The sequence below is a fragment of the Pipistrellus kuhlii genome, unplaced genomic scaffold (assembly GCF_014108245.1).
Source record: "Pipistrellus kuhlii isolate mPipKuh1 unplaced genomic scaffold, mPipKuh1.p scaffold_m20_p_1, whole genome shotgun sequence".
Taxonomy (NCBI): Eukaryota; Metazoa; Chordata; class Mammalia; order Chiroptera; family Vespertilionidae; genus Pipistrellus; species Pipistrellus kuhlii.
This window is the reverse complement of record NW_023425404.1, coordinates 90,388,871-90,401,879: the sequence shown is the minus strand read 5'-3', so window position 1 is coordinate 90,401,879 and position 13,009 is coordinate 90,388,871. Positions and strand designations below refer to the sequence as shown.

Genomic DNA, 13,009 nt, shown 5'->3' with positions numbered 1-13,009 from the left:
TAACTCCAGACAGTTTTTCTACCATGCAACGTGAATAAGTTTCCCCTTATCCACTGTTTCAGTTTCTGTGGTTTTATCCACAGACAACTAATGCCTAAAAATACTAAATGAAGAATTCCAGAAATAAACAATTTATTATCAGTTTTAAATTGCACATCATTTTTACTAGTGTGATGAAATCTCAAGCCATCCCATTCTGTCTCCCCCCGGGATATAACCATACTGAGTATGCTACCTGCTTGTTAGTCACTTAGCCAACTCAGTTATCAGATTTTTATCAGAGACAGAGAGGTATCACATTTACATAACATTTATTACAGTACATTGTTACAATTCTATTGTTGTTGTTAATCTCTTATAATGCCTAATTTATAAATTAATTTTTTAAAATATATTTTATTGATTTTCTATAGAGAGGAAGGGAGAGGAATAGAGAGTTAGAAACATCGATGAGAGAGAAACATCTACCAGCTGCCTCCTACACAGCCCCCACAGGAGATGTGCTCGCAACCAAGGTACATGCCCTTGACCGGAATCAAACCTGGGACCTTTTAGTCACAGGCCGATGCTCTATCCACTGAGCCAAACTGGTTTTGGTTATAAATTAAATTTTATCATAAGTATGTATGCATAGGGAAAAACATAGAATATATAGGGTTTGATACTACTTTCAGACATCCACTGGAGGTCTTAAAACGTGTCTCCTATGGGGACTATAGTACTGTTTATAGAGCTATCTCACACCCCAAAATATTAGTAGTCTCACATAAAAATTTCTTAAATCTTCCCTCCTGGTTTCCTCTGCAATTAAGATCATGTACAGTCACCCGTGAACTTTTAAAAATCTGTAGTGAGAATTTTTTAAGTGTTTTAACTCGTTTCTTTTCTTCAGATCCCAGTTCTCATTATGTGATTACCTTGAAAGCATTTAACAATGTGGGTGAAGGCATCCCTCTATATGAGAGTGCTGTGACCAGACATCATACAGGTAAGGTATCCTGTCCATCCCTGGTCTTTGGCTTTTTTTCCATCAGCTTAAGTAGAATCATGGTATGAAGCCTAACCCTAGGTATCAGTGGAAGGAAAAGAATATGGCAATTTAGGGTGCAGACTTCAAATAGAATATGGGCTTTTAATATGGAACATTCTGTAATTCCTGTTTTACCTTTTAGACACTATTAACAATCCTGTCATGTAAATAATTCTATGTAGATATCTAAAAGATGTTCTTGATGTGTTAGGATCTTGAAAGCATAATTGTGAGAGAATTCAAAGTGATTTTTCATCTTTAAGTTATGTGACATAACAAAAATGAGAAAAAAGACAAAAATATCTCCATATCTCTAGAGGAATGATGGTAGCAATAAATGTATACAATTAATAAATCCAACATTTTCTTTATTAGATACCCAAGTTGGTTGGGGAAGTATTTTTGTATGTGCTTTTCATAAGCTTTATATAAAGAGTATGAAGTCAGATGTACTATCCATTTGATCAACTATATATTTATTACTAAAGAGACCAAATATTCATTTTTGTAATTTATTTAAAATATCTTTAAAGGATTATCCCTATAATGTGAAGTTTTTATAGTTATATAAAACATCTAATTTATATCTGAATGAGAAAGTTTACCAAAGTAATACATTAAAATTGTAAATTTTTCTAATGGGTACTGAAAAATCAAAGAATTTGTCACTTTCAGAAGTACTCTTTTTCATTTGTTTCTCAGAATTGTAACTCTATTTTGCCTGCTATGTCTTCTGGATATTTTGTATAATATTACAAATGTGGCATTATTCTTCTTAAAAAGTCCATCTCTGTCCCACTTTTTTTGTGCTTTTACATAAAATGACCAACATCATGACTATTTGGATGGTCATCTATCCTGTTTTCTGTCCTGTGCACTTATAATTTATAACTTGTTTAAAAATAACTTTTCATAAAGAGTAAAAAGCAAGATTAAAAAAGATATGGAAACTATTACTTTAGCTTGGCAATTATTTATAAACAAGGCCCAGGCCTTTTCAAATTTTGAGTTAATAGAAAAAGTTAATCACGATAACCATGTGGGAAGCCCATTTTAAAACCTTAACTTAAAAAAATCAGTGTGTGTATACTTAGGACACCTGATCGAAGAGTTGGAAAAATCCAAACAGATCCTGCTGTATTGACTGGGGCTTGTGTAACTCGATGCCTTTGTGCCTTTGTGGCCTCTGTTTTTATTTATTTGTTTGTTTGTTTGTTTATTAAATTAATTGGGGTGATATTGGTCAAAATGAACATAGAGGTTTTATGTATGGATTTTTATTTTATAAGATCTTATATTGCGTCGTGTACCCAACACCCAGAAGCAAATCTGTCAGCATATATTAAGATCTTCTTTTCCCCCCCCAACTTCCTTCCTCTGGCAACCACCACACTGCTGTTGGTGTTCATAAGTGTTAGTTTTATATCCTACATATGAGTGAAATCATATGGTTCTTAGCTTTTTTTGAGTGACTTGTTTTACTTAGCATATGTTCTCAAGGTCCATCCATGTTGTTGCAAATGGTGCTATTTCATTTTTTTTTATGTCTGAGTAGTATTTCATAGTGCATATGTACCACAACTTCTTTATCCAGTCCTCTATTTCAGGGCACATTGGTTGTTTCCATGTCTTGGCCACCATGAATAATGCTGCAATGAACATAGGGATGCAGATATCTTTGCAAATACATGATTTACAGTTTTTTGGGTATATACCCAGGGTTTTCCTTTATAGGTCACTTCCTTCTTTTCCTTAGCTGCTTTGAAGATTTTTTTCTTTGTCACTAATTTGTGTGTGTGTGTGTGGGGGGGGGGGGGGGGTTATTGTCTAAAGTTTTACATATGTCTCCTTTTTCCCCAATTGACCTTCCATCCCAGCCATTCCCACCCTGAGCAACCCCCCACCATCCCAATGTCTATGTCCATTGGTTATGGTAATATGCATGCATACACATTCTTTGGTTGCTCTCTAATTCCCCTCCCCCCCTGCCATTTGTCTCTAGATTGATCTATTCTTGTTAATCAAATTATGTTGATCATTATATTGCACATATGAGTGAGATCATGTGATATTTATATTTCTCTGACTGGCTTATTTCACTTAGCATAATGTTCTCCAATTCCATCCATGTAGTTGCAAATATTAAAAGTTTCTTCCTTTTTACAGCAACATAGTATTCCATTTTGTAACTGTACCAAAGTTTTTTAATCCACTCATCTGCTGATGGGCACTTAGGCTGTTTCCAAATCTTACCTATTGTAAATTGTGCTGCTATGAACATAGGGGTGTATATATCCTTTCTGATTGGTGTTTCTGGTTTCTTGGAGTATAGTCCTAGGAGTGGGATTATTGGGCCAAATGGGAGTTCCATTTTTAACTTTTTGAGGAACTCTATATTGTCTTCCACAGTGGCTGCACCAATCTGCACTCCCACTAGCAGTGCAGGAGGGTTCCTTTTTCTCCACATGCTTGCCAGGACTTATAGTTTGTTGATTTGATTATAGCCATTATGACAGGTGTGAGATGGTATCTCTGTTGATTTGCATCTCTCAGATGATTAGTGACTTTGAGCATGTTATGTCTCTCGGCCTTCTCTATGTCCTCTTTCAAAAAGTGTCTATTTACATCCTTTGCCTATGTTTTGACTGAATTATTTATCTTCCTTATGTTAAATTGCATGAGTTATCTGTAAATTTTGGAGATTAAGCACTTATCGGAAATATCATTGGCAAATAGGTTCTCCCATGCAGTGGGCTTTCTTGTTGTTTTGTTGATGGTTTCTTTTGCTGTGCAGAAGCTTTTGATTTTGATTTAATCCCATTTGTACATTTTCTCCTTAGTCTCTATTGCCTTAGGAGCTGTGTGTGTAAAGATATTGCTACAACATGTGTCAGCTATTTTGCTGCCTATGTAGTCTTATAGGATTTTTATGGTTTTCTATTTTATGTTCAAGTCATTTATCCATTTTTAGTTTGTTTTTGTGTATGGTATAAGTTGGTGATCTAGTTTCTTTCTTTCTTTCTTTCTTTCTTTCTTTCTTTCTTTCTTTTTTTTTTTTTTTTTATTTTTTTTTTTTTGCATGTATCTGTTCAAATTTTCCAGCACTACTTATTAAAGAGACTGTTTTGACTGCCTTTTATGCTCTTGCCTCCTTTGTCAAATATTACTTGAGCATAATGGCTTGGGTCAATTTCTGGGTCCTCTGTTCTTTTCCATTGGTTTATCTGTCTTTTCTTGTGCCAGTAACAGGCAGTTTTTAGAAATGTGGCTTGATATCTGGTATGGTGATCCCTCCGACTTTGTTGTTCTTCTCAGGATTGCTGTGGCTATTCAAGATCTTTTTTTAATCCAGATGAATTTTTGGAGAATTTGTTCTAGATCTTTGAAAGGTGCCATTGGTATCTTAATAGGGATTGATTGAATCTGTAGATTGCTTTGGGTAGTATGGACATTTCAGTGATGTTCATTCTACCAATCCTTGAACATGGTATGTTCTTCCATTTATTTATGTCTTCTACATTCTTTTTTCAATGTCCTGAAGTTTTCTGAGTACAGGTCTTTTACATTTTTTGTTAAGTTTATTACTAGGTATCTTAATTTTTTTGGTGCAATGGTAAATGAAATTGGGGTGTTTTGTTGTTTTTGTTTGTTTGTTTCTGTGAGTTTATTGTTGGTATATAAAAAGACCATGTATTTCTGGGTGCTAATTTTGTATCCTGCTACATTGCCAAATTAATTTATTAGATCTAGTAGTTTTTTATGGAGTCTGGTGTTCTCTATGTCTAGTATAATGTCATCTGTGAAAAAGAGTTTTATTTCTTCTTTTCCAATTTGGATGCCATTTATTTCTTGTCTGATCGCTATGGCTAGCATTTCCAGTACTATATCGAACAGGAGTGGTGATAGTGGGCATCCCTGTCTTGTTCCCATTCTTAGGGGAAATGAGTTTAGTTTTTGCCCATTGAGTATGATGTTGGCTGTAGGTTTCTCATATAAGGCTTTTATTATGTTGATGTATTATCCCTCTATTCCCACTTTGCTAAGAGTTTTTATATCAAGAAAGAGTGTTGGATTTTGTCAAATGCTTTTTCTGCATCAATTGATATGATTATATGATTTTTGTCACTTAGTTTATGTGATGTATCACATTTATTGATTTGCAGATACTATACCATCCTTGAATCCCCAGAATAAATTCAACTTTGTTATTGTGTATATTCAATAAATAAACAAAATACAAATGATTATTAAAATACAAATAATTCTTTGAAAGATTTTGTTTATTTAGGTCCTCTCTGTTTCTTGCTGAGTCTGGCTATAGGTTCATCAGTTTTGTTTATCCTTTAAAAACTAGCTTATGGTTTTGTTGATCTTTCTAATGTAATGCTGAATCTATTTGCTTGAATTTTGTTGGAGGTGTTACCATCTATGTTCATCAAAGATATTAGCCTGTAGTTCTCTTTTTTTGTGGTGTCTTTATCTGGTTTTGGGATTAGGATAATGTTGATTTCATAGAAAGAGCTTGGAAGCATGCCTTCCTCTTGAATTTTTTGGAACAGTCTGATGAGGATAGGTTTTAGTTTTTTGAATGCTTGGTAGAACTCCCCTGTAAAGTTGTCCGGACCAGGGCTTTTGTTGGTGGGAAGATTTTTGATCACTGCTTCAATTTCTTCTGTAGTTATTGGTCTATTCAATTTTTTTTAATTATTCCTCATTGAGTTTGGGGAACTTGTGTTTTTCTAAGAATATGTCCATTTCATCTAGGTGGTCCATTTTGTTGGAGTAGAGTAGTTAATAGTATTGTTTTAATAATCATTGGTATTTCTGTAGGATCGGTTGTTACTTCACCTCTTTCATTTCTGATTTTGTTTATTTAGGTCCTCTTTCTTTGCTTCCTGGTGAGTCTGGCTGGAGGTTCATCAGTCTTGTTTATTCTTTCAAAGAATTAGCTCTTGGTTTTGTTGATCTTTTGTATTTTTTTTTGTCTCTATGTTATTTATTTCTGCTCTGATCTTTATTATCTTCTTCCTTCTGCTCACTCTGAGCTTTTCTTGTTGCTCTCTTTCTAATGCTTTGAGTTGTACTGTTAGATAATTTATTACCATTGTTTCTTATTTTTTGAGATAGGCCTGTAGAGCTATGAACTTCCCTCTCAAAACTGCTTTCATTGTGTCCCATAGATTTTGGATTGTTGTGTTTTCATTGTGATTTGTTACATGATGTTTTTTATTTCTTCTTTGATGTCTTTGGTAACCCAATCATTGTTTTGTAGCATGCTATTTAGCCTCCAGGTGTTTGATTTATTTGATTGTTTTTATCATAGTTGATTTCTATCTTTTTTTATAATAAATCATTATTCTTCAGATTATTACAGGTGTTCCTCTTTCCCCCCTCTTCCCTCTTAGCTCCCCTCCACCTGATTCCCAACTCCACCCCCTGCCCTTACCCCCACTCCTGTCTTCATCCATAGGTGTAATATTTTTGTCCAATCTCTTCCCTACTCCTCAGACTCCCTTCCCCCTGAGAATTGTTAGTCCAATCCCTTTCTATGTTCCTTATTCTATTATGTTCACCAGTCCATTTTGTTCTTCAGATTTTTTATTCACTTGATTTCTAGATTCACTTGTTGGTAGACATGTATTTTATGTCTTTTTGTTGTTCGTAATTTTTACCTTTACTTTTCTTCTTCTGCTTCCTCTCCTTAAAGAATACCCTTCAGCATTTCATGTAATCCTGGTTTGGTGTTGAAGAACTCCTTTAATTTTTTCTTTTCTGTGAAGCTCTTTATCTGACCTTCAATTCTGAGTGATAGCTTTGCTGGGTAAAGTAATCTTGGTTGTATGTTCTTGTTGTTCATCATTTTGAATATTTCTTGCCACTCCCTTCTGGCCTGCATAGTTTCTGTTGAGAACTCAGATGACAGTCGTATGGGTACTCCTTTGTAGGTAACTAACTGTTTTTCTCTTGCTGCTCCTAAGATTCTCTCTGTCTTTTGCCCTTGGTATTTTAATTATGATGTGTCTTGGTGTGGTCCTCTTTAGATTCCTCTTGTTTGGGGTTCTGTGCGCTTTCTAAACTTGTAAGTCTATTTCTTTTACCAGGTAGGAAAAGTTTTCTATCATTATTTCTTTCAATAGTCCTTCAATATCCTGCTCGCTCTCCTCTGGCACCCCAAAAATCCAGATGTTAGTACATTTTAAGCAGTCCCAGAAGCTTCTTACACTATCCTCACACTTTGGGATTCTTCTTTTTTTCTGCCTCTCTGATTGGGTGATTTTTTATTCCTTATATTTCAGATCTTTGGTTTGATTCTTGGGGTACGTTGATCTATAGTTGAGTTTCTGTATATTCTTTTTTTTTTTTAATAAGTTTTTATTGTTCATATTATTACAAATGTTCCTTCCCCCCCCCCCCCCCCCCCCGTATATTCTTTATTTCAGAGATTGTATGCTTAATTTCTGACTGGTCCTTTTCCATTTTTTTGGTATTCTCACTAAGTTCCTTGAAGGTCTCACAAAGCTTCTTGGAGGTCTCATCAAGTTTCTCAAAGGTTTTTAGAAGATTCTTGAGTAACTTATAAATGTGATTCTGAACTCTGTCGTCCAGTAGTTTACTTTCCTCCATCTCTCCCATTCTTGACATCTTTCTGTGTCTCCTCCCTGTGTTGATGGAGTGGCTTTGTGTGGTCCGTGACCTATTAGCTTCCCCAATCACCTGGGATGGTCGTTTTTGGTATATCCCTTTGTGGGCTGAGTGCAAAGTCTTGGTGTAATTAAGCCTTGTTTGCTGTTGGTACACTGGGAGGAATCTCCAGGCCAATGGTCTGTGAGGACCCGCTCTGTCTATAAAGGAAGAACTGCACTGGAGACACGGTTTGTTTCAGTGGGGCTTTGGTGCTCAATGAGTCCGTCTCCCGAATGTGTCACTTATGGGTGTGAGTGGTTGAAATTGACCACTAGGAACACTGGCTTCTGGATCTCCAATGGGATTCAGTTCAATTACTGTCTGAAGCCACCATGCTGGAGCTACAGAGAAAACAACAGTTTTCTCCTGTTTGCTTGGGACTTGGTGGTTTTGTTACTGGAGCTGCAGTTTATATATGGTTAAGCTGTCTCAATACAGGCCATTCATATGTAAAAGTAGCTTTGTGATGCCTGGGCAGGTCTGTAGAATCTGCAGGTGGAGCCTCAGGGCAAGGTCTCAGGGCAGGGCGGGGCCTCAAGGTGAGAAGGGGTATCTCAGGACATCACTAGGTTGGGGCGTGGCTAACAGCGATGGCTGCCATCAGCCATCCTGGCCAATCCTTCCATGTTTCCAAGTCCCTGCTTCCCTGCGATCCAGCGCAGTAAACAATGATTGCTGCATGCACTTCTGCAGGAGTTGCCCTCACTTCGGCCCCAGTGGCCGACAGACCATCTTCTCCCCGTAGGCGTCTGGGTCCCCCACGTGACCCCAGAAACTGGATTTCAAAGTGATAGGGAGCTTGTTTCCCTTCGGATTGAAAAGAAAAGACACATCTGGTGGCGGGCGCCCAGTCACCCTCCACCAGCCCTATTCCCCATCAGTCAAATTCACGTGCCTCCATACCTAGGCTCCTCAGCTTTTCAGTGCTTGCGCTCCCCTCTCTTTCAGCCAACCTTCCCGTGGTTTTGGATGATAGTGTCCTTTGTATTAGTTTTAATTTTTTTTAATTGTTGTGCGAGCAGCAGATCAGCTGTTCACCTATGCCGCCATCTTGTTTTCTCTCATAGTTGATTTCTAGTTTTATGCCATTGTGATCTCTAAAAATGCTTGATATGATATCTATTTTCTTGAATTTGAAGAGACTTTGCCTGTGTCCCAATATGTGGTTTATCTTTGAAAAAGACCCATGTGCACTTGAGAAGAATGTATATTCTGTTGCTTTGAAAGAAAATGTTCTGTAGATGTCAATTAATTCCATCTAGTGAGTCATTTAGGATTGATGTTTCTTTGCTGATTTTTTGTTTTAGAGGATTTTTCCAATGGTGTCAGTGGGGTATTAAAGTCCCCTACTATGACTGTATTGATGTCAATCTCTCCCTTGATATCCTCCAGGAATTTTTTGATGTATTTGGGTGCTCCTGTATTGGGTGCATATCTTTACCAGTTATATCTTCTTGTTGAATTGCATGCTCCCTTTAGTATTATGAAGTGGCCCTCCTTATCTAATTTTATGTCCTTAACTTTGAGGTCTAATTTGTCAGATATAAATATTTCTACCCCAGCTTTTTTTTTTTTTTTTTTCCATTTGCCTAAACAAATTTTTCCATACCTTCACCATCAGTCTCTGTGAGTCCATTGTTCTGAGGTGGATTTCCTGTAGACAGCAGATATATGGGTCATGTTTTCTTATCTACTCAGCTAACCTATGTCTTTTTTTTTTAATCAATCTTTATTGTTCATATTTTACAAAGATTCCTCATTTCTTCCCCCCTCCACCAGGTTCCCACCCCATCCTCTGCCCTTTCCCCACCCCCCATTGTCCTCATCCATGGGTGCACAGTTTATGTCAGTCTCTTCCCGCATCCACCACTCCCCTTGTCAGTCCCCTCCCCTCCCGTATCTCTGATTCTATTATAATCAACGGTAAATATTGTTCATCAGGTTTTTTAACTTCCTTGGTTTTTTTTTATTAATAAACTTTTATATTTTTAAGAATAAATTTTAAAATCTAATAACTATTTTTTATTCTATTTTTTTATTTATTAAATTATTATCTGTATACATATTTTAACATTGCCCCCCCTCCCATACATACCCTTCCACCCCAGAGTTTTGTGTCTATTGCTTGTACTTATATGCATGTATACAAGTCCTTCAGTTGATCTCTTATCTCCCCCAGATCTCCCTACTCTCCTCGCTGTAATTTTACATTTTGCTTGTTGTTTTACTGTCTTTATATCTATCTTTTGGTTTGTCAGTTTATAATGTTCTTTATTATCCATAAATGAGTGAGGCCATGTGGTATTTCTCTTTCATTGACTGGCTTATTTCACTCAGCATGATGTTCTCTAGTTCTATCCAGGTTGCTGCAAATGATGAGAATTCCTTTTTTATGGCAGAATAGTATTCCATTGTGTAGATGTACCATAGTTTTTGGATCCAATCCTCTGCTGACGGGCACCTAGGCTGTTTCCAGATTCTAGCTATTGTAGATTGTGCTGCTATGAACATAGGAGTGCATATATCCTTTCTGATTGGTGTTTCTAGTTTCTTGGGATATATTCCTAAGAGTGGGATTACTGGGTCAAATGGGAGTTCCATTTTCAGTTTTTTGAGGAAACTCCACACTGTTCTCCACAGTGGTTGCACCACTCTGCATTCCCACCAGCAGTGCACGAGGGTTCCTTTTTGTTCACAACCTCGCCAAAACTTATCATTTGTCGATTTGTTGATGTTGGCCATTCTGACAGGTGTGAGATGGTACCACATTGTTGTTTTGATTTGCATCTCTCGTATAATTAGTGACTTTGAACATGTTTTCATGTGCCTTTTGGCCTTCCTTCTGTCTTCTTTTGAAAATATTCTATTTAGGTCCATTGCCCATTTTTTAATTGGATCATTCATCTTCCTTTTATTTAGTTGTATAAGCTGTTTGTAGATGTTGGAGATTAAACCTTTATCAGTGATAACATTTGCAAATATGTTCTCCCACACAGTGGGCTTTCTTGTTGTTTTGTTGATGGTTTCTTTTGCTATAAAAAAAGCTTTTTATTTTGATGTAGTCCCATTTCTTTATTTTCTCTTTAGCTTCCATTACCCTAGGGGCAGTATTAGTGAAGAAGTTCTTTTGGCATATGTCTGAGATTTTGTTGCCTGTGGATGCTTCTAGTATTTTTATGGTTTCCCGTCTGATGTTTAAGTCCTGTATCCATTTTGAGTTTATTTTTGTGTATGGTGTAAGTTGGTGATCTAGTTTCATTCTTTTTCATGTATCTGTCCAATTTTCCCAACACCATTTATTGAAGAGACTGTCTTGACTCCATTGTATATTCGTGCCTCCTTTGTCAAATATTAATTGAGCATAGTGATTTGGGTTGATATCTGGGTTCTCGATTTGATTCCATTGATCTATATGTCTGTTCTTGTGCCAGTACCAGGCTGTTTTGAGAACAGTGGCTTTGTAATACAGTTTCAAGTCTGTTATTGAGATCCCTCCTACTTTACTCTTCTTTCTCAGGATTGCTGTGGCTATTCGGGGTCTTTTATTGTTCCAAATGAACTTTTGGAGAGTTCTTTCTAGGCAGTGAAATATGCCGTTGGTATTTTAGTGGGGAGTGCATGGAACCTATAGATTGCTTTAGGAAGTATGGACATTTTGATGATGTTGATTCTACCAATCCATGAACATGGTATGTTCTTCCATCTGTTTACATCTTCCTCTATCTCTTTATTCAGTGTCATGTAGTTTTCCGCGTATAGGTCCTTTACTTCCTTTGTTAAGTTTATTCCTAGGTATCTTAATTTTTTTGGTGCAATGGTAAATGGAGTAGCTTTTTCAGTCTCTGTTTCTATAAATTCACTCTTGGTGTATAGAAATGCTATGGATTTCTTTGCATTAATTTTATATCCTGCTACATTGCCAAATTGATTTATTAAGCCAATTAGTTTTTTAATGGAGTCTTTTCGGTTTTTTATATACAATATCATGTCATCTGCAAATAAGGATAACTTTACTTCTTCTTTTCCAATTTGGATGCCTTTTATTTCCTCCTCTTGTCTAATTGCAATGACTAGTACTTCCAGTACTATGTCAAACAGGAGTGGTGATAGTGGGCATCCCTGTCTTGTTCCTATTCTTAGAGGGAATGGTTTTAGTTTTTGCCCATTGAGTATGATGTTGGCTGTGGGTTTATCATATATAGCTTTTATTATGTTAAGGTATGATCCTTGTACACCCACCTGTTGAGAGTTTTTATCAGGAAAGGGTGTTGGATTTTATCAAATGCTTTTTCTGCATCAATTGATATGACTATATGATTTTTAACTTTCAACTTGTTTATGTGATATATCACGTTTATTGATTTGCGGATATTGTACCAACCTTGCATTCCTGGAATAAATTCTACTTGGTCATGGTGTATGATATTTGTGATCCTCTGCAGGAGCCGATTTGCTGGAATTTTGTTGAGGATTTTGGCATCTATGTTCATGAGGGATATTGGCCTGTAGTTCTCTTTCATTGAGTTGTCTTTATCTGGTTTTGGTATTAGGGTAATGCTGGCTTCAAAGGAGTTTGGAAGTGTTCCTTCCTCTTGAATTTTTTGGAATAGTCTGAGGAGGATAGGTATTATTGATAGTTCTTCCTTGAATGTTTGGTAAAACTCTCCTGTGAAGCCATCTGGCCCTGGGCTTTTGTTTGATGGAAGCTTTTTGATGACTGTTTCAATTTCATCCCAAGTCACTGCTCTATTTAGATATTTAGATTCTTCCTGATTGAGTTTTGGAAGTTTGTATTTTTCTAGGAATATGTCCATTTCCTCCAGGTTGTTCAGTTTGTTGGAATAGAGTTGTTCGTAGTATTTTGTAACAATCCTTTGTATTTTTGCGGGGTCTGTTCTTATTTCACCTCTTTTGTTTCTGATTTTGTTTATTTGGGTCCTCTCTCTTTGTTTCTTGGTTAGCCTGGCTAGAGGTTCATCTATCTTGTTTATTCTTTCAAAGAACCGGTTCTTGGTTTTGTTGATCTTATGTATTGTTTCTTTGGTCTCTATATCTTTTATCTCTGCTCTGATTATTGTTATTTTCTTCCTTCTGCTTACACTGGGCTTTTCTTGTTGCTCTTTTTCTAACTCTTTGAGTTGTAGAGTTAGATCATTTGTTACCATTTTTTCTAGTTTTTTGCAATAGGCTTGTAGGGATATGAACTTCCCTTTCAATACTGCTTTTGCTGTGTCCCATAGATTTTGGATAGTTGTGTTTTCATTGTCATTTGTTTCCAGGATGTTTTTAATTTTT

At 36.4% G+C, this 13,009-nt stretch overlaps 1 protein-coding gene across 10 annotated transcripts in view; it reads left to right on the top strand.

Annotated features, from left to right (window-relative positions):
• The window catches only part of NEO1 (neogenin 1), a 339,481-nt gene that overhangs the window by 261,218 nt on the left and 65,254 nt on the right, over nt 1-13,009 (top strand). For all 10 annotated transcript variants that reach the window (XM_036456552.2, XM_045587162.1, XM_036456618.2 and 7 more), the window contains one exon: nt 893-988. In XM_036456552.2, the coding sequence (XP_036312445.1) occupies nt 893-988 (96 nt within the window). The remainder of the gene's footprint in view (nt 1-892; nt 989-13,009) is intronic.